Source organism: Pezoporus occidentalis, unplaced genomic scaffold (assembly GCF_034315485.1).
Source record: "Pezoporus occidentalis ecotype Australia unplaced genomic scaffold, CSIRO_AGI_Poc_V1 ctg24, whole genome shotgun sequence".
NCBI lineage: Eukaryota > Metazoa > Chordata > Aves > Psittaciformes > Psittacidae > Pezoporus > Pezoporus occidentalis.
This window is the reverse complement of record NW_026914285.1, coordinates 7,243,323-7,265,156: the sequence shown is the minus strand read 5'-3', so window position 1 is coordinate 7,265,156 and position 21,834 is coordinate 7,243,323. Positions and strand designations below refer to the sequence as shown.

The 21,834-nt window shown below is 37.9% G+C and overlaps 2 protein-coding genes across 12 annotated transcripts in view; both read left to right on the top strand.

Moving 5' to 3' along the window:
* Window positions 1-11,644, top strand: part of SYNJ1 (synaptojanin 1) — a 65,799-nt gene extending 54,155 nt beyond the window's left edge. For 4 of the 11 annotated variants that reach the window (XM_062622210.1, XM_062622204.1, XM_062622202.1 and 1 more), the window contains 4 exons: window positions 1,299-1,369; window positions 3,501-3,609; window positions 4,310-4,533; window positions 8,707-11,644. In XM_062622210.1, the coding sequence (XP_062478194.1) occupies window positions 1,299-1,369; window positions 3,501-3,609; window positions 4,310-4,533; window positions 8,707-9,558 (1,256 nt within the window). In that variant the 3' untranslated portion in view covers window positions 9,559-11,644. Of the gene's footprint in view, window positions 1-1,165; window positions 1,205-1,298; window positions 1,370-3,500; window positions 3,610-4,309; window positions 4,534-6,576; window positions 6,601-8,706 lie in introns of all 11 variants that reach the window. The other 7 variants (XM_062622211.1, XM_062622206.1, XM_062622209.1 and 4 more) reach the window with 4 other exon arrangements.
* A 390-nt stretch (window positions 11,645-12,034) lies between these two features.
* Window positions 12,035-21,354, top strand: CFAP298 (cilia and flagella associated protein 298). Its single transcript, XM_062622226.1, has 7 exons — window positions 12,035-12,219; window positions 13,582-13,749; window positions 15,267-15,334; window positions 17,411-17,569; window positions 18,152-18,283; window positions 20,754-20,849; window positions 20,936-21,354. Exons 1-7 carry the CDS (start codon window positions 12,081-12,083, stop codon window positions 21,044-21,046), a joined length of 873 nt encoding a protein of 290 aa, XP_062478210.1. The 5' UTR covers window positions 12,035-12,080; the 3' UTR covers window positions 21,047-21,354.
* Window positions 21,355-21,834: the final 480 nt, after the last annotated feature.

Below are 21,834 nucleotides of genomic sequence, written 5' to 3'. Positions count from 1 at the left end.
CTATGTGACATACATCTATGAGAAGCACTTCTCTTGCATTATTCTAGTTAGAGTGCTAAATAGGGTCCTGTTTAAGCTGTGCCAGCAGAGTCATGTTTTGGAGTTTCAGGAATGTATCCCTTTAGCAAATACAGGTATAGCAATAAAGTCCTAATACGGTCACAGTCAAGATGTTCTCCTATATACTACAATTACTTTTGGCTATATTGCTGGTTCATTTTTCTAAATTGGCAGAATTGCTAATGGATAGACTAGTTCAGGTTGGAAAGGACTTCTGGTGGTTACCTACTCCAGTCTCCTGCTCAGAGGAGGATAAACTGGTGCCAGATTGCTCAGGGTACAAGTTGCTTTACTGAGAACTGTACCCAGAAACCTGTTCTAACCAGCTCTAAGAAAGCAGGGTTGTCTGAAAACTGGAAGCCGATTTCATAAATTAAGAATCTTACGTACCACAGAGTATTCCTTCCAGTTATTGTAACTGACATGGTGATTTTACCTTCCTGGGAAATAGGCAACAGAAACACAAGCCAGAACCTTAAACCTCTTTGCCTGTTAGAAACTGTGCTGAAGTAAAGGTAATTTTTTCATATCTTGCACTTCACAACTTGAGTGTTGCATACAAGGTCGTCATTAGCATCAGCATGTAAATGGTGAGGTTGATGCTGTAATATATTTATCCCATATACAAAGAGAGGAGGTTCAGGAACTTTGGTATAGACCATGTAGGTAGCTGACCCAGGTATAATTACTGATGTACTCTTCTGATCGCATGATTTTTTGAATTAGCATGTTACATAAGTTCTTTTTGTTTTAAAGACTGCTGTCAGAATTTTGTCAGAATATACTGCAAAAGGAGACATCTTCTAGCACGACTGACAACACAGGGTACCTGTACAAGTGGGCATCTTTAGCTTGAAACACATAGGAGGTGACTTAACTTAATTTGTGATTAGAAGAGTCAAATTACTTCACATGTGCAATGGGAGAAGAGTGTGCTAGAGTAACAGCTTAGCTGATGGAGAGACTTAAATATGTGACAACTTTCAAAAACATTAATAACATCTTTTTGCTTCCATCTCCATTAGTGATAATGTACCATTGTTGTTTAATACCCATTTCTCACTTATCTAACAAAGATAATCTATTTTTTTTCCATGCTTCAAAGCACAAAAAAGTCCTGGAACACAAAGAAAAGATAACTTAGGTAATACAGACACATGCTTTGTACTAATTATTATATAGAAATAAGTTGATTTTGAAATATGTTCTAAGTCGGCAATCTCTAATATCTGTTCCAGTTCGTAATCAGCCTCCACCTTCACCTGGAATTTCAAGCACAGGAGCTGCTGGATATGGTACAACCAGACCGGTAGGTATTCTGTCTTAAAAAATTTTTCCCTCTAAGTTTCTACAGTTTATTATGCTGGCAGTGGGGTTTTGTAAGTCGTAACAGATGTAAGAAAACTGCAAAATTGACTAGTCATTTTACAGCTTATAGGAGTTAATTCCCTCAGCAATTCTTGTCTGCTAACTAAAAATGCCCTGGAATATATATATAATGGACGTGACTTTATTGTTCTGCACTCTATGCGGTCACATCATAGGCTTCCAAATAATACCACATTTTACGTCCACTTTCAAATAACAGTAAAGTGAAAAGTTATTCTTTGTATTATATGTTCCTGTTGTCTAAGTTGCTGATTTCGTGTGATATTTTATTGTCTGTGCTGAAATGTATATCCTGATGGCAGTTAATTGCTTGCAGGCAGTTAATATATTATATAGGCAGTTAAGGTATTATATTGCTGATTAGTTGATGTGTAATGGAATTTTGTACCTTGTTTTAAAAATTATTTTTTATAAAGACCTTAATATAAAAAGTAGCAGAAGTTGGCTCTTTCTTAATTAGGGGAGGAGAGACAGAAGCGAAGTTTAAGTTATTATAAGCCATGTTGTGATCGCTGCATCCAAGGCTGCCCTGGCGTGTCACATTTCCAATGAGCCCTTCCCTGTTGGTGAGCACGAGGTCAAGCATGGCACCTCTCCTTGTCGGTTCCTCTATTACTTGCAGAAGGAAGTTGTCTTCCACACAATGCCCTTTTCTTGCCTTTTTCCCCAGTGTTTTTTTGTGTGGTAGTTCAAGGATTTCAGGACCAGGGACAGTAGCCACGGGCACTGCATGGTCCTGAGTATTCTTTGGGCTTCCTTTCTGCTTCTTTTCTATTCCTTTCTGATGTCTTTTTCTTTTTAAAATATATATATACATTTTAGTATTTAATCCTGTGATCCTTCTGCCTGCTTTCAGAATGTTCAAAGAAATGACAAATTGCATCTTGTCAACAAAAGGGAAGACAGGAATTTCAGAGGTTAGGTGGTTTAAAGCATTTAGAAAGTTGTTACATGGACTGAGGCAAGCATAATGAATCAGATGCTATACAGTGTCTTCGAAGAAGAGTACATACAGTAGTATAAGTAAGATCAAGGATGACACTTTTTTTAGTGGAGAAGTTTCATTGCTTGATTTTTAAATCATGTTTGTGTAGAGAGTTGTGCAGTAGGGTTTGCTGTGAGAAATATTTCTAGAACTTCCACTGTTGCTTGGATTTTGTTAGAATATATCAAGTACACAAAACTTGTGAGGAAACAAATCTTACAAACTATCTTTTCTCATGTTTTTGATTTTTTTTCCTGTATTCTAGCATTTTTATTAATGCTTTACATTCAGCTTTCAAGTGTGGTGTTTGTAATCCAGGTGGCTTCAGATGTAATCTGGAAGAGGTTCCTATTTCTCTTTAAATACTGATGTAGACTTTTTAATTCTGTTTTATGGGAGCAGTTCTGTTCCCAGCCTATTAGCTTCTATTCCAACAAGTTTGGGAAGACTCCGCCTTCAGATGAGGCAGAATGTATGTTTCATTAATAATGTTTGCTGGGGAAAAGAAGTAACTGCCTTGCAGTTTCAGAGGAAAGAACTAACCATGGTCTTTTATACTTATCTTGGACTTTCACTGTATAAAATTGACAAAGCTGCTCTTTACTAATAGCAGGCTGTAACGATAGCCTAAAAGGTAGATGGTGCCTGCAGTCTGCATTGACAGTGGGTTATCAATGTGTCCTTAGGCGATCTCCAAATAAAGTAGTTGCTGCTGTTGTTTTTATTGCTTACAACAATTCACAGACTTAGGTAAAACTAACTAATACTATCAAAATAATAAGTGTCTCCATTGTTGTATAATAAGAAGTGTCTCTGTATTGTTGCACAGGTAAATATTTATATAAAGTTGAAGACTGTTGTAAAAATCCTCTGCTTTGAATTAACCCTTATAGTGTTTTGAGAATACATTCTTTGCTTTTATATGTGCTTAAAAAATTAATTCAGCAACTGTTATCAAAAAATCTGTTTTTCACAGAATTCTGATTGTCCTGAATCATTTAGCAGTAGATGAATACAGATTCAAAGTAGAACTAAAATACTTTCTTTTTACCAATTATTATGTCAGACTATTCCACCTCGAGCTGGAGTTATTAGTGCGCCACAAAGCCATGCACGTCCCTCTGGGGGAAGACCAGCACCTGAAACTCAGACGAAACCAGCTGAACCACCAAGGGGTAAGTTTACCTTAGAAGTTAAATATGAAGGTCACTAGTCAGTTAAGAGGTACTGTCTCTGGTTTGAATGCTTTGTTTACAACAGATGTCTTCTTCCTTCACGATAAATTAAGATTCCCAAATATAGTGAGAAGTTTGACAGTTTCTGTTAATCATCCACAAGTATTGTAAGCCCTCATTAGATAACAGGCAGCAGTCAGGTGAGATCTAGACCCATAGATTTCATGCCATCACGAGAAACTTTGATCACATTGCTGTGTTTTGGTCTGAGCACACTGATGTGTCCTGTCATGTGTGTTGATTACTGAACCATTCTCTGCACTTGATCTGTGATCATTTATGTTTGTTATTATGTTTATGTTTGACTCTCAAAGTGAGTTCCAAAAATTTAATGTTTTTTTTAAATTGTATTAATATCAAAATACACATAATAATGACTTCCAAAATACTTTTAAATACAACTGAAGTACATTTAAGGATGACATGGCTTCTGGTTCTCTGTTTTGTATCTATAGTAATAATTCTGAATAGTATGGTAATAATTTTCAGTGCTGAGCTTTTGATGACTTCTAATCTAGTTGCCATGAATACCTGCTGTTCTTGCAGCCCCTTCTGCAGTTCTGTCCGGTTCCCCTTCTGCTATTCTAAAGATTGCTATTACAATTCTTTACAATAAAAACCACTGCAAATATACCTGCAGGCTCACCGTCGCTTCCTGAACCACTAAAGCCTCAGGCTGCTGGACCTGCTCAGCCCACGACCACTCAGACACCTCCTGTGCTAAAAATGCAGGAGCCTCTGATACCTGTATCATCACATCCACCTCAGACAAGTGCCCCACAAAGTCTGGAACCCCCACAACCACCTCCTCGGAGCCGATCATCTCAGAGTTTGCCTTCTGAATCTGTTCCTTCACAGCAGCAAGTATGTAAACAAACCCTTGTATATATGTTTTGTCATTATGTAAATTAACATAGCTTGCACAGAATGCCGTAGATTTGTGAGAAACTCCTAAAGCAAGCAAACAAACAAAAATAAAGGTCAAAAGATTGGATTCAAAGATCATCAGGCTCAAGTAGCATATTACTTAATTGCTTGTTGTCCATGAATAACTATAATCTTAAATACTAAACATCTAACTTAAGATTTCTTACAACTTATGGACATCTTGTTCTTAAAATTATGTTGTCATTTGACAGCTTTGTATGTGAAAAAATTCAGTATGAGAAATGTAATTTTATAATGACACATGCATGACAAATGACATAGTAACTAGCTAATACAGGTTTTTATTATAAAGTAAGCTTTATCGATTGCATGATGTGGTGCTTTATGTTGATAATTCACTGCAAGAAGATGATACTGATAGGTACTTAATAGAAATACATTTCTCCGCATTTCCCAGTGTCAGTTAAAATACAGAAACATATCAAAAGAATATGAAAATTGAACACAGCAACATTAATATTCTGTTCTGTGAGACCATTTAGAGTGTTATTTAAAAAAAAAATACAACAAAAGAAAACAAGAAACTACTGCTTAAAAATGCAGAAGTAGGTTTTCAGTGTTGTTTATATATACGTAAGGCTACACTTCTTCACTAAAGACTAGCGCTCTTAGCTTTCACAGTGTCAGGTGCTAGGTCAGATAACATGCTACTCGAATAAAAGCACAGATTTATTGAAGCTGATTAATTTATGCCCACTTCTGACCATAAGTAGATTTGTGGCTTTGTTTTCAGGCGTTCAGGGGTTTGTTTTATTTATTTTAAAAAGCTGCTCAACTGTGGATATTTATAACTGCATAGGCTTGAACCAGTATTTTAGATTTTACTTGACATCTGAAGCCCACTTTCACTGAAGAAGTTAGCTAATGCCTATTTTGTACAGCCGAATTCATTCCTCAGTAAGTTGATTTTGAATTCTAGTTGAAAAATCTTTAAAATCTCTTCCTTTATACTGAACCTTTCTCTGCTGTTAACTTTTTTTCATTTTGGAAACCTAGGCTAAAAACCAGAGGATATTTTTTAATATACAGGTAGAATATTAGGACTTTCTGTAGTTTGTTGGAAAGTATGAAGTGTTGCCAGTAGAGAATATACGTGGATGCATACGGTATTTGAGACCATGGCAATTTTGTGAATAGAAACAGGTTGTATTGTGTCACTTTTGAAAGCCTCACACCTTCTAAATATAATTTTACCATTAATCATTTTGTGAAAGGGGTGCAAGCAGTTGTTTCAAAACTACTATGAAAATTAAATTTGTGTCTACACACAGCAATCAAAAGTAGGCTTAAGAACACTGTAAACGGGTGTTGGAGCTGTGTAATGCTGTAGCTATATTGTTAACAATATCCAAAGCAGATAGTTTAAGACTAGTGCAGGCAGCTGTAATTTTCTCCACAAAATTTGATTAATACCAGCTGTGCAATCACAAGGAAAGCCCACTTGTCTTTGGTGTGTGTTTTGGGTTTTTTTTCCTTCTCTTTTCCTGATAGATTTTACTTATTGTAAATTAAGGAGATTTTGGGGTTTTATTCAATTAGAAGTATTACTTTTTTTAGCTTCAATTGAAAAACTATTACTATAGAAGAATGATTATACCAACACGGTTTCCAGAATGAGGGCTACAATGCTTTTCATGTTAATAGATGGTTAGAATTAGAAAATCAATAGTCAGAAAATAGCACAATCAGCTGCACAATTAATGTCTGTATGGGAATAATATCAGATTTGGCTTGATCTCGGTTTTTTTGATTCTTAATGATAGAGCTTGTAAGTCTTATAGTAGAATACAACAGAGATTTAAAATCTAGTATAGTGTGTAATACGTATTTTTGGTTTGAATTCATATCTCAAAAAAATGGCTTTGTGAAAACTTAAAGTATTTTTAACATGAGGTTGCTTTGTTACTTGGATTTTCTTCCTAATATTCTTTCCTTTAATGTCTGTTTCTCTTTCACAAGCAGGAGCAACCATCAGGGTAACAGGTATCTGACTATTTACCAATCTTGTATGTGGTCTCTCCATCTATTCAAGCAGAAAAGATGTATGAATCTTGTTTTCATACATCTGTGGTCTCATCCATGTAAAAAATCACCTGTCCACATTAATGAATTGACTATCATACCATAGTTTGCTTTTTCCTTTCATAATGCAATTCAAATTGATACTGTTAACTGTATTTATTAGTACCATAGCAAATATTTTGCTTCATCTTTTATGAAACAACTGGAACCTCAAGTATGTTGCTTAGCCACTGCCAAATCTCCTGGTCTCGGTCTGTTTGGAAAAAAATGAGTAGGTGTTGGAGTTAATGTTTCTCTTTAATATAAATAAATCCTGATGCAATTGCACTGCCAAAGTATTTTCAAAATAAAACCCATATTTTACGTATCTCAACGAATAGAGAGCTTACTATTATCCAAAGTAAAATATACTGTCTACTACAGTTTTAAAAGTATTTGGTTTCGGAATTATTCAGAATTCTGCAATTTTTTTACTTACAGTAAAGAACAATTGGGATTCATAGTTTCTTTGGGATCTTGTACTTTTAGATCACATGGTTAATGAACACAGGATTTAACCAGCTGATGTCAAGCTGCATGTGATTTATATTGTTTCTACAGTTCGATTTTTCACACTTCCCCCCTCAGTTACTTGATGCATTTGTTTTGACATTACTTTCTGAAATGCTTCCTATATACGTACGAAAATCCCAATATTGAACTACTGTATTTAGGGTTTGGTAACATTAGGCCTCATCTATTTTAGAAACTCTCATGTAGTAGTACCAAGGATGCACGTAACCAATGTTGTTGTTTCAAAAGAACCACCACCAGAGTAAATGCATTTTTGCCAGCATATTTCTTTTCTCTTGCCAGCCAATTCAAGCTGCAATTGCAATTTTTTAAAGGAAATTGCTATGCTGGATATACTGGGGAAAACATACAATATTGTTATTATTCCTGAGAGTCTCTAAAGCCTGTAGACTGATTTTGCATAGCTGCCTAGGCAGAGGATAGGTGGAGACATGCTTCAAACTGTTCACAATAAATGCAGTCAAAACAAGATGTTTAAAGATTGACGTTAGGCTATAATAATATTGTATTTTAGTGATAATTTGAGCTAGCATCCTAGTTCAACAGAATATCAGTTAACAGAATTTTTATGCTAAATATCCAAACTGTTTGGGTATATTAAGATGATGTGTTAAAATGACAAGTTTGTGAAATTTGACTTCTCAGAAGCTGTGTTAACTTAAGCTTAATTCTTTGCATTCATTAAATAAGGGGGAGCTCCAAACTCTGTTCTGTCAGTGTGATGACTTGAGCAAGATAGTGCAGGTAGTGTACCATTTTGGACAGTTGCTACAAGGTACTAAAGTTGCATTGTTGTTTGAATAAATTTATAAAAATGGGAATATTTTGTTTTAAAATATGAACAGTTTTGTGGAGAAAACTGTCTTCTCCATTTGATATTATTCTAAACAATGATAACTTGCCATTTTAAAGTAATACAAACTGATGATCGTACCTTCACATTTCAAGAAGTGCTGGAGATGCCTACAGAGGCATATGTCTACACAGAAATGTTTGAAGTGCATACACTAATAACACTAATTTTTCCTTTCATTGTGATGCTTAAATATTGCTTGTAACATCAGTGTTATAAACTCACAAACAATGAAACCTAGAGCTTTTTATTTCATATTTGTGCTGGGTTATCACTTGTTTAGAATACAATATAATTTTCTAAGTTTCTTAAGCATTTTATTATACAATGTCCACTGGTGCTTTTGGCTAGGATTCTGACCTGCATGAAGTAGATTCAAGCTGCATCAACCAACAACAGGGAAAAATGTGTTTAACAACTAGTAGGCTTTTCTTCAGAGAAGGAGTTAAGGGTTATTGTTCTCCAGAAAAGAAGCAATTATACTACAAGTGCATTGTGCAAGTTACAACCAAATTGTACTGAAGTTTCAGTTAAAGCCCAGGAGCTTCTTTTCTTCTCATAGAAGAGTGAGAAATGGGGAGTTAGTAATAATCTCAAGACAGCCAGCCACATGATGACTAAGCACCCTGTTTTTTTTCCAGATGAAAACAAATGGAGCATACGGCACTAAACTTGAAACGCAGTTAAACAGTGACCCTTTTGAAGATTTGTCGTTTAAGCTGCTTGTGTCAAAGATGCAGACATCTGTCCGAAAATCACCTGTTCCAACTTTGAACCAGAAGGAGTCGATACAGTTGCCTTCAGCAACACAAAGAAATGATGATATTTTGAATACTTTAAATTGCATGCCAGCAATGCCTCCTGTTCTGACCTTTAACACATCACAGGAACATAAGCGCAGCTCTCCAAATCCATTTATTACTGGACTGAACTGCACAAACCCATTCACTGAAAGAACTCCTAATGCTGGAAACCCATTTAGAACAGATACACAAGAGTCTGAAATAACTTCACGTTTACTAGAAGGACGTGCCTCTTGCAATCCTTTCCCTTCTCTAAATCCTCTCAGTTGTAATACAGGCAAGCCTGTATTTTCTGTGGATGCGTCTGAAAATACTTTTTGCTTGCCAGGTAAATCTGTCATGGTAAAAAACGTACAGCCAAAAGGATGGGTAACATTTGATGATGATGATAATTTCAACGTAAAGCTAAAGCCATCTAAAAGTGTTCCAGATATTAAGCAAATCAGCTCCAGGAAGTCAGATGGCTCTCCAGATTTGCTGGGCACTGAGCAAAATACTTTTCTTGGTTCAGACTTTAACTTTGATAATGACTGGAATAGAAGTTTGACTGATTGCTTCTATACAATGCCAGCAAGAAGACCACCTGCACCTCCCATACCATCAAGAGTAACCAGCAACAGATCCCCCACAGATCCTTTCACTTCCTTGGCACCTAAGGTGTCACCAACACAGGATTTTACAGAAAGATAGCTGTTCAAATATATAAGAGGTTATATTTGTTGCTACATTTATCCAGTAGAATAATTGGGCATTTGAGATTATTCTGTGTGCAATAATTATGTCAAATGCACTGAAACGTAACTCTGCTCGTAAACGGCCACTCTTGTTTGTGTATAAATTTTGAATATGTATATATGGTAGAGCACAAAAAATTGTCTGAAATGTATTAAAATCCCAATGTAATAGTGTTTGCATAGACAGAGAAAAGAGGGATGAGCTACTAATCTCATTAAAATATAGCAATCTTGAAAATGGTTTCTGCTTAGGGAGCCCTCCCATTTATGTTCCTCTTTGTGGAATTTCTAGGAAAGAGGCTCCTTGCTGGTAGCCTCCCCATTCCCTTTTTACTGTTTTGTTAATTGATATTTATAAATTGATATTTACCAAAGAGCTGCCAAAGTTTATTGAGATTTGAATGTTGACAACTATTGTTTAGAAGTTGTTTAATTTATAACAGAGGCTGTGGATATTTGTAAGGCATATATTTGAATGTGAGGCACAACAAAAATAGTTTAATTTCAAACAAAAATTTGCTTATTAATATATTCAGTATTTTAATTTTCTGTGTCAGTATATTTCAGCTATTAAATCTTACTGTGACATACACTCACTAGCATTACTTCAGAATAACTGTTCCATATCATCCACTTATTTTAAAGATGCTTCCCTTCCCCCCGCCAGATCAGAAACAACTGATACAAGTTTTCCATTAACCTCTGGGAAGAAAATTCCCCTTGGGTTTTGAGAAACAAAAGTGGTCTTCATCAGTTGCAGCCAACATATTGGAGTTGGCTTGTCCCATTCTGCTCTTCTGCACATTAGAAGGGTCCTATAGAAAGCCCTGAGCAAAGGAATTAGCAGCCATGTTGTAACAGCAGAGGAGATGGTCACTTGTGTGATAGAGTTCTCCACTCAGCATCCTCCCCATCCACAAGACTGACTGCTGTATTTGTAAAATTGTACTTTCAAAGAAAACAAGGAGAACAGTAGTTCTCTGAACAATATCATTCCATCACTTCTGCAGTTAAAACTGAATGAGTGACTTCCTCACTCAGTGACAGGGACCATTGTCAATGTGGTGCTGCTTTGAGGCTAGTGAAGGCTTAGTCACCATTCTACATGCTGTGCTATAAAAACATAACTCTTTGTGCTTTCATGATTTTCTAAAGCTCAAATGAGATTACATATAATATGGCATGTTGTTATCCAGAGGCAATTTAAAATAACCAGTTTCCTTAGCTCCATTTATGTGTGCTATAACAACCCTGCAGTTCTCCTTGCAGTTCATAGTGTCTTCGGACATTTACTTAGGACTATTACACAGCTGCCTACTTTTATCCAAAGCTGAACGTGTCGTGCTGTTGTCATCTCTTGGGGGACTGCAAATATATCCCTACACACCTTGGCTTAATTGCGAACAGGCTACTGGTTCTGCAAAACCAGGGACTGAAACACAACATACTAGCATTATATTTACAGTAGCCAAACGCACAGTGTAAGTACTTTTTTTAAAATGCTGTCAAAAGGTTATTTATAAAATAATCCACTCTTCCTTTAAACAGTGTATGGTTGGCCATAAGCTGCAGTTGGGTAAAGGATCGTGAGTTTTCTATTGCGCTTTGTATCTGTTCAGGCCATTAAACAGCACTTGTACATTTTACACAGCAGTGGTATTATACTCCTTGTGTGCTTCAGTGCGTGAATTCCCTTGTTTTAAACTGTTGCTATAAACATCTGTGTGATTGGTGTTTTGGTATATTCTTACATTATTTCAAAACAATTGGGGGGGGGAACTTTTGCTAGTGGATAAATATGTTCTTCGTTGAGTATCTAATTACAGTGATTACAAACTACTGGCTAAACTGTACCTGGTATACAGCACCTCTACACTTTACAGGATTATGGAGACTGACAGCGACATACTGCAAACATCACCAGAACTCTCCAGAAATAAAGTGTGTGTGTATATATCTAGCTAACCACTGTAACGTGTATTAACGCCAATAATTACTAGCAGGAGTTCTGCAGATAATGAGAATTAAAATTAGAGACGCTCCACACGTTTCCATGGGTTCTGTGTTCCCTGGGGTGAATCACTGCTGCACGCAGCCACCCGGGCCCTTTAAGCTACTCTCGTGACGGCAGCGGGAGGGCCGGAAGCGGAAGAGCCGAGGGGCAGGGCTGGCGCGCGGTGGGCGTTACGGTTGCTCCAGTGGGCGGTTGGGCAGGTGCGTGAAGAGAGGGAGGAAGGAAGGGAGAGAGAGGGAGAGAAAAAAAGACAGAAAGGGAGGGAGGGAGAGAGGGAGGGGAAAGAGGGAGAACAGAAGGACGGGAAGGAGGGAGGCGGCTGGGGGTCGCCGGGAGCGGCCTTTGCCAGCCCGCCGCTGGTATCCAGGGACGCGGATCCGTTGCTGTGGTGGGCGTGGCTGTGACTGCTTCTAACGGTGCCCTCCTCCTCTGCCCTTGCAGGCGCAGAGCGGTTCAGTTCCGGCATGGTGCGGCTGCACGTGAAGCGCGGCGACGAGAGCCAGTTCCTGCTCCATGTGTCCGGTAGCGCTCGCCTCGCCGACCTGGCGCCGCTCGTCGCCCGCATCTACAATGGCAGGTTGAAGGTGCAGCGGCTCTGCTCAGGTACCGCCACGCAGGCCTCCGCCCACCGGCAGCCGATCTCCTCCCTCTCCCGACCCCCACCCCTCACACGCAGAGGTGGGGGCGCTGCTCTCGGCTGGGGCGCTGCTCGGTCTGCGGGTGTGGGTGCCCCGCTGGCTGCCGGGCAGGGGGCTGAAGGGCCACCTTGCGTGCGGCCTCGCAGAAGTTAAGTGCTTTGCGAAGTTAAGAAATGCCTGTCAGATCCCAGTTTAGCGGCAGGTAAACCAGCCTGCCCTGAATTTATGAGAATGCAAACAATCCGCCAGAAACGCTAAGCCATGTGTAGATTGCCACCTTCTCCTAGCTTCGCGGTTTAGACCTAGCCAGCAGCTAAGTACCATGCAGCTGCTCGCTCACCTCCCTTTCACACTTACCTCCTCCAAAGGGGATGGGAAGGATAATCGAAAGAATGTAAATTCCACGGGTTGAGATAAGAACGGTCCAGTAACTAAGGTACAGTATAATAATGATAAGGGAAGAGAATGTAAAACTACGAGGGGAAAGGGGAAAAAAAAAAAATCAATAAACTCAAGTGATGCACAATACAATTGCTCGCCGCCTGCCAACCGATACCCTACCCAACCCAAGCAGCAATTTGAGCCTTCCAGGTAACTCCCCCCAGTTTATATACTGGGCATGATGTGCTGTGGTATGGAATACCCCTTTGACTAGTTTGGGTCAGGTGTCCTGTCTGCTTCCTCCTCATTTCCTGTGCCTCTCCTCACTGGCAGAGCATGAGAGACTGAAAGGTCCTCATGAACTGAGCATTACCTAGCAACAGCTAAAACCTCAGCGTGTTATCAGCACTGTTCTCAGACTAAATCCAAAACACAGCACTGCACCAGCTACTAGGAAGAAAATTAATGTTATCCCAGCTGAAACCAAGACACCTGTTTTAGTAGTCCTTATGGACAAACCTATAGGTAACCCACTCACATATTTTCTCAACTGAAAAGAAATTACTTTATAAGAATAAAATGTTTTTCCCATTTTGAAAAAATTTGCTTTCCCAAAAGTACTTAGAAAAAGCTGTCAGCTAAAGCTGATTAAGGAAATACCAAAGATAAAAAGTTTATGGCCAGCAAATATCACATGGGTTTGTATACCTGCACTGTCATTTGTTATGTTGTTTCATATATGCGTGAAATGTGAATGTAATTGCAGCATATATGTTTATGTATATGTATTTATATACCTTACTTTTATTCCATATACTTAGCTCTTTAAAAACTGAAGGCTAGGAGTAAGGTTTGCCTGCAAGTGCATAATGTGAAAAGCTTTTGTAACTGGTATGTCTCAATAACACAGATTTTTTTTAAATCTTGTTTTCTGAATGCTTTAAAGAGATGGAGGAGCTGGCGGAGCATGGTGTTTACTTACCTTATAATATGCAAGGACTGACAGATGAGCAAATTGAAGAACTGAAGTTAAAGGATGAGTGGGCAGAAAAGTGTGTACCGAGTGGTGGAAGTGTCTTTAAGAAGGATGAAATTGGGCGAAGAAATGGGCACGGTAAATCAAATGTAAATGTTTCTTTTCCTGTAGACACAGATAACCTATAACATAGTGAGGAACATAAAAACTGCAATTTGGGATCTTTCTCATTTACCTCACTGTCCTGGAAGAATTAAAAACTGAGTAGGTACTAAGTATAGATTTGATTTCAGGCCAGCATGTGAGCCAGCTCATGTTCATTTGCTAATTACAAAAATCATCCTATAAGTAAACTACACTAAAGGAAGTTGTAGATTTGTTAAGTGACAGCTATTTCAGGAGCCTGTTTCCACAATAGATTAGCTAAACTATCAGTTACTTATATAAGTCTTCTGTCTTGGGTTAGGACCTGGTGTAATGTTGATTTAAAAGCCTAAATAGTAGGGTATCTCTTTAGCACATACGCTGTCTAATTTTGTGACTGTAGTACTTGGAAGAAAACTTCAAAGAGTAAACAGTTATCAGAAACAACTTTGACTGTTTAATTTATTAATTGTAAATGTAGAGGTTCTGAGATACATTGACAGGTTGTTTTTCTGATTTTGTGGTGTCTGTCCCTATATTCCAGACACCACAGCGGCCCTTGTCAGGTCAGCAGCCCTTTAGCTTACTCTGAATGTCTTATTTGGAGGGCAGTAGTTCTTCTATCACAACACACTGCCCAACCATATTTAATCCTTTGCTGAGCTTAAGAGTTTATTTTATAGCTAGACATTTTCCCTCTCAGAAATAGCTGAGTACTTTATACATAGGCATGCAGACAAAGCATGGTTGTTAGCGTCGTGCCTTACGGTGAAAGTTTGCATCAACTTTAGTGTAAGGACTACTTGCACTTTTACTTGTAGTTGTACTCTGTCATTTATTTATTAGTGGAAGGACAATTTTGTAATATTAACAAAGTTATAATGTTGAACAGTGTATAAATGTGGACCAAACTAAATACCATCAAATGATGCATTTCAGTGTTCAGCTGTGAATGGGTATGATTTAACTGGACTTTTTTGTATTTGAGGAGAGGCTTTTAATAATTAAAATAGGTAACTATGATATGAAATGCACATTATATTTGCAAAACTGCATTTTACATTAGGTTGAAATTTTAATTAGAAAAAATTGAAAAAATTCCGAAAGCTCCAAGCTGTAGTCCTCAGTTAAAGCATATTTGCCAGTACAGCCCACAATATTTGTAAGTACAGCATGGAAAAGAGTTTCTTGGTTTTAGTTGTGCAGAGTATGAGGTTATAGCTGTGGCTTTCTACTCGGTACTTTTGTCCCAAATGAAGTTCCAAATACCAGCCAGATTTCTTTGTGGAAAAGTAAGTTTGGCTCTCCCATGAGAAATACTGTTTTAAATTAGTAAGAAATACAGTGATGAACTATCAAAGTATTAAGTAGACTGCAATTTAGTAGCATCTCTCTTGCTTTGAGATTTAACGATGGTTCATTTGCTTAGAGTAGAGCAAACCCAGACAGGCCATTTACTTGGTTTCTTTATACTAAGTGTGGTCTAGTAAATAACTGTCTTTTATTTTTAGCTCCAAATGAAAAAATGCAGCAAGTGATAAAGAAGACGATAGAGGAAGCCAAGGCATTAATCTCTAGGGTAAGTTTCCTGAAGTAACGTGGTATGTGGGACTTTCTTAATGGGTGCTATATAGTTGGACAGCTTAAGAAAAAACAGACTTTCTTCTGTGCAAGGGCTGATAATTTTTGAGTAATAATATGTAGTGATGTGAATAGTGTAATAAAATCTGACATTTCTGTTAATGATTTTCTTAATGGCTTTTGGCAAGCTGGTTCAACAAGTTAAGGAATCCTATATTAAACTCCAAGTGATTGCTGGCAGCCAAGACCACATTGGATGATTAAATTGCATTTAATTTTATTCACATGCTCTTAATTTGCTATTGATGCATTCTTTAGGCGAATGCTTGTCGTGTTTTCTGGTCAAAAATTAACTTCATTCTGTGATGTTCCTGGAATAAAATACCTTTTGCTTGTTAACATAGTCTTTTGAGTTTTTTATATAATTAATTGAAAAATGTGTTCTAATCTCTTAGATTAGGCCTTGGTTTTGCAACCACTTGGAATCCTGTTCAGTCCCAACGAGCTTGTGTATTTAAAGATAAGCATGAGGGTACGCCCTAATGGGACTGTGGTCTCGATTATTCAGCTTCACTTTACTAAATCTGTAGGTGCTTCATATTGTGTCTCAGCTTTTGGAAGACTTTGAAACACAACTGAATAATATTTATTATCAGACTTCTTTTTTTGTTAACATCTTCAGGTAATTTTCTCCTCTCTGCCCTTATAGTTCTGGGAGTTGATATGTGTAGAACTTTAAAACAGTTTTAAAGCAGTTATGCAAATAGATAATGTTACTGATTTTTTTAGTGTTGCCCGTGTACTTAAATTGGTCTTCTTGACTGTTTTGTTAGCAGTGTCAGGTCAGTCATTTAGAGTGAGCAGCTCAGCGTTTCAAAAGGCCTTTTGGAGGCAAGCAGAGGAGTGCGTGGCAGCACTTCCAGTGAGCTGAGTTGCGGCAGACCTTTTCTGAATTAAGGCAGGATTTCAGCCAAATTGTTCTGAGTCTCAGCAAAAATACAAAACACACAAAGTGAGAGATGTTTTAGATTAAAGCTTCTGGACTATAAGGATTTTCTCCAGATGGATTTTTTTTTTTTTTTCTGTTGCATTGCATCTCATCTCACTGGGGGGAAATGAATACGTAGTTTTACTGCTTGAGTCAAAAATATCTGCAGGTCTGGTCTCCAGTTTGCAAATCTACCCGAGTTTAAATTCCAACTATATACCATATTGTCATTTACAGTAAAAAGTTGCAAAATTCCCACGCTGCGTGTTGACTTACTTCTGAAACTATTACTTCTACCATTCACTGGTGCATGAAGCTGAGGATCATTGGAGAAGTGGTTTGTTAGGTTCATCACTTTTTAATGTAAAAGAAGTACTTGCCAGTTAACTAGTTTAAGAATGTCCACAAGGAGGCAATGTTCTCTTACTCTTTCATAAAACTCGTTACTTAAAATATTGAAAATCCATAAGTAAAAACTTTATTTCTTCTCTTCCAGCTGCATCTTGTTTTTCCCCTGTCTGTTGCAGAATGATCTCAAGTACTTGATCTTGCAGATCTCTGCATAAGCTGTGCAACATTCCAAGCTTTACTCTTCTGCTCACATGTGCTCTATTTTTATTCCTCAGGTTTTAGGCCCCCTTTGTAGCCCTCACTTGAATTCTAGTGTTTTGAATCATATTCATGAATGACAAGTACTTGAAACAAAGGACTCCCCATCCAGTTTCTGTGGTCAATATGCATACTCGTTTGAATGCCTGCATCCCACAGGCATTACTAAGTACTTCCTGCACAATTTAGTGAAGATATCTTTTCTTTTTGGTTTTTTCTTCCCCCATCCCCGTCAGTGTAAACAAGCTGTATAGAGGGGGCAAAAGTGAAGTGATATATTCAGAAGTCAATATTCAAAGGAGGAAATCAGCACTCCTACTATCCTTGTGCAGCAGTTAGCTCTGATCAAATATCCCACTGTTGAACCTTTGAACTGACTACAAAGCAAAATCTTTCTGCATGTTTTTTTAAATTTTAATTTTTTTATTTTTAAATTAAATTTTTTTAAATTACCAATGATCCTTGCCTGTATTTCAGAAACAAGTTCAGGCTAACGTGTGTATTAATATGGAGATGGTGAAAGATGCATTGGACCAGCTCCGAGGGGCTGTGATGATTGTGTATCCAATGGGATTGCCTCCACATGATCCAATTAGGATGGAGTTGGAAGATAAAGAAGACTTGTCAGGAACTCATGTATGCAGTAATGTATTTGTATTATATGTAGTGACTGGTTTAAATATGCTATTAAAACATATTAAACAGCCATGCTGTTCTCCATTTTAATCAATGAAAGTTATTTACGCTTGCATGACAAATTTTGTTTTATATTTTTGTCTGATAACTTTATGTAAAAGCACAGCAATAGCTTAAGTAGAAATAAGATGAATTAAGTTTATTTCAAATGTTACACACAAAGTTCAAGTAAGTCTAAGACTTATTTTAATTAACTTGTCATTTCTTTCTAATGGCAGTATTGAGGATTTATTGCCCAAAGTGCTTATGTTAAATCAAGATCTGTTGGAATATGAAGGATAATGCTGTAGATTAGTATGAGGAGAAGGATGTAGCAGAAGTATAGGGTAAAATTACAGTGGCCTTTCTGTTAGGAATTCCAAAAAGATTTTTCCAGAAAATTTTTGTAGCTTTGAAAACAAAACAAAACAAAACAACCCCCCCCCCCCCCCCCCCCCCCCCAAGAAACAAAACAAACAAAAAACACAGGAACACACAAAAAAAAGCAACACCCCAACACTTCACCTTGTTTATTTGTCACAGGCTGGACTTGAGGTTATAGAAGAATCGGAAGCACAATTATGGTGGGCAGGAAAGGAGTTGAATGAAACAAAGTTGCTCTCTGATTATATAGGCAAAAATGAGAAAACAACCATCATTGTCAAGATACAGAAAGTAAGTATCGCTGGGAGATTTCTTTACAGGTTACTCACCTTTGGCTGTCATTCTCTATAAAGAGAATTGTCCGTAGGTGTATAAAATGGATTGTTAGTTTCAACTTGAGTATCTTAAAACTGTACATCTGTTTTAAGGCTTTAATTTACTATATTCCAAATTTTTCTTTAGTAGTTGCTTTGCCTGTCAGTTAAATACTGTAGTTGCTATTACTTGCTCCATAGCACAATTCTGAAGTACAGCAAAGAGGTATTTAAAAATAGATGGAATACAATGGAAATGTTTAAAAAAACCTCAGCTGGCTCTCAGTTATGTCAGTGCAGAACACTGAACAGATGTAGTCATTTGGTCTGCCCAGTTTTTCTAATTATACTTGTGTTTTTTTTCTTGCTACATTCTGGCCTTTAAAAAAGTTTAAATGCTTTGTGCATATGTGGTGTGGATAGGTCTTATCTCTGTTTCAGTCTGTCCTTGTCTGAAAGACAGTGTCTGTAACTCAGTAATTTTCTGCCTGTGATGTCCTGAGTTTCTTGATGGCCGGTCCTCAAACTGTCTCAGTTGCCTTGGAAATGTGGACATGATCTTCCAAAGTGTTTAGTGAGAACTCACTGGGTGCTAGAAGGAAGAAAGTGCTGCTGCGCCTGTAGCGCCCAGTTGTGCTATTCAAGCTTCCAGCTGAACTTTTTTAAAAAGAAATTAGACTTCCCAGTTGTCGGATGTGGTGACATAGATGAGGCCTTCTGCATTAATTATGAGCTGGTCTGAGTCATAGAATGGTTTGGGTTGGAAGGGACCTTAAGGCTCATCTAGTTCCAGCCCCCCTGCCATGGGCAGGGACAGCTTCCACTAGATCATATTGCTCAAAGCCCCATTCAGCCTGGCCCTGAACACTTCCAGGGATGGGGCAGCCACAGCTTCTGTGGGCAACCTGTGCCAGTGTCTCACCATCCTCATAGTAAAGAATTTCTTCCTAATATCTAATCTAAATCTACCCTTTGTCAGTTTAAAACCATTTCCTCTTGTCCTATGCCTACATGCCTTTGTAAAAATCCCTCTCCAGTTTCTTGTAGGCATCCTTTAGGTACTGGAAGGCTGCTGTAAGGTCTCCCCAGGGGCTTCCCTTCATCCTCTGGAATAATGACCAAAAAGGAGGCAAAGTTCTGCTGCTGCTCCTCTGTTTATATGCCTGATGCTTCAGCAAAAACTAGTCATTAGGTCTATACTGGTGTCTCATGCAGTGGTCATGTTCTTGCAATATCGAAATTAGTACCAAGCTACTGGGACTGTACATTGGTTTTTTGGACAAAATTATTTTATGCCAACTGCGAAGTTGTTTTCATCACTGGTGAGAATACCATACTCAAAGGAAGAGTGTTTGGTGTTTCAGTTTATTTTCAGAGCTTTGTCAGAAGGTGCTCACTGTGTTTGTGTGTATGTATCTTTGTATACATAAAATCACATTCAGAAGGTGCTTTTGCAGATGTCGGATGTCTGGGAGAACTTACTCATAGCCAAGAATTATTCTGGAGCTGCATTTCACTTCCATGTTAGCGAGAGCTTCTCTGCCCAGAGAAGGCATTAATGTTTATGACAGATCTTACTATCTGCAGGTGTCTGTAATAGAATTCCTCAAAGATAAGTCAACTGATTTATGCGTTTATCACTTAGAAGACCAGAATTGCTTTCTCTTTCCCATCAGGAACACTGAAAACAGGGTGACTTAAAGCCATTGAAGTGTAGGCTCCCAGGAAAGTTGTCTTACTGTTTAATTAGATGATTTTAGTACCTCTTTGGAGAATGCAGAGTAGCACGGGGGTTTCCTGTCTGACAAGGCATGGGTTGGAGAGCTAAATTAAACCACCTCAGACCCCTTTTTTTTTTGTTCCAGAGAGGATTCATCATCTCAATTCAAACAGTTCTGTTTGCTGTTGTTGACAGTAGCTGTCATCAGCTATTTTCTGCTGTGCGCGTCATTTCTTCCATGAGGACACTTAGCTGGGAAAAAAAAAAAAAAATCTTTTATTTGTAGTAACAAATAAAATGTCTTTTACTTGTCATGTTTTGTAACTGCTTCCTTCCCTGCTTTAATAAGTCATATGCCATCTTGAATCTGTCTTAGCAGGGGAGCTAAAGAAGGATGGGCCCATCCTGAGCCATCTAGAATAACCTTAAACCAAAGAGATTTATTACTTCTTTTAGAGCGGAAGTTTAAGTCAGATAGACTCAATCTTGTTTGCAGGCTCCAATGATGTCCACAAAATGATTCAGCTGCTGAGATGAAAAAATGATTCTAAATGATTCTCACTTTAATGCAGCAGAAGTTTCTCAACATTTCTTTTCCTGTCCTGAGGGACCTTACTAGATTTGAGAAATCCTTTTGTCTGAAGAAATGTCTTGCTGTCTTTCCATGGCAGTTTCTCTTTTGTATTGCAACTGCCATCATAAATAAAATTTACGATTTCCCTTTCAGAAAGGACAAGGAGCTCCAGGGCGTGAACCTCTGATTAGTCATGAAGAGCAAAAACAGATGATGCTGTACTACTACAGAAAGCAGGAGGAGCTGAAGGTAACAGTGTCTTTTTAGTGCATGGGAGCTGTGCTGTTGTGGGCGCTAACCACAGTTATGTTTGTTACTGCTGGTTCTGTTTACAGAAACTAGAAGAGGACGATGACGATTCATTTCTAAATGCAGAGTGGGCAGACAACCAGGCTTTGAAAAGGCAATTTCATGGTGTAAAAGACATCAAGTGGGGTCCAAGATGAAGCTCTGCAGAAACCTTTTTGTCTCTTTAAGCTGTTTGGTTGATACACTTGTTTGAAATTAGGAGTTATGTTGTGTGTGGTGGATTCTTCTGGCAAAAGCTGGAAGTGTCACTTCCGGCGCAGGTGCCTGTTTCACCTGTAGGTTTTCAATAGACATTTACGTTTCTGTGTAACTGTAGCAGTCCTTGTCTCTGCAAAGAATGGAATCAATCCTGTTGAAGTTTGCTATTTTGTTAGAAACTTGGAATTTGAATACTGAAATGTTAAACTATTTCATAGATAGTATATCTAATAAATATGCAATAGAATGTTTGGCATCATTTTGAGTGGTCTTTATACTTTCTTCCTGATTCTTGTATTTCTTTTAGGTGGTGTGGTCTGTAGAAGATTACTTATTTTATAAGAAATCAGTTTACCAGGCTAGTCCAGGGAAAGCCAGTGACTTTATGTGCTTGTTTGCATTTCAATAGCTAATTCCAAACTGTCTCTTTTAAATGAGTTGACCGTTTAACAATTGCTTAAAGAAAGTATTTTTATATAAACAGAAATAACACAAAAATCCTTGGAGAATGCTTCATTTTCATTCTTTCTGTTCAGTTTCTGTTGACATTGGGAGCCAGCCGGTTGATCTGATTCAGTGTAACAAGCTGTTAGCCCTGGTGCTTCAGACAGAAGATTGACAGTAATTTGTTTATAAAAGTGTCATTTGCAAGTAGATTAAATACAATTGGATAGAATAAAAGCCAAATTTAATAGGGCTTGATCTCTACTATTGAAGTACTTGTAAG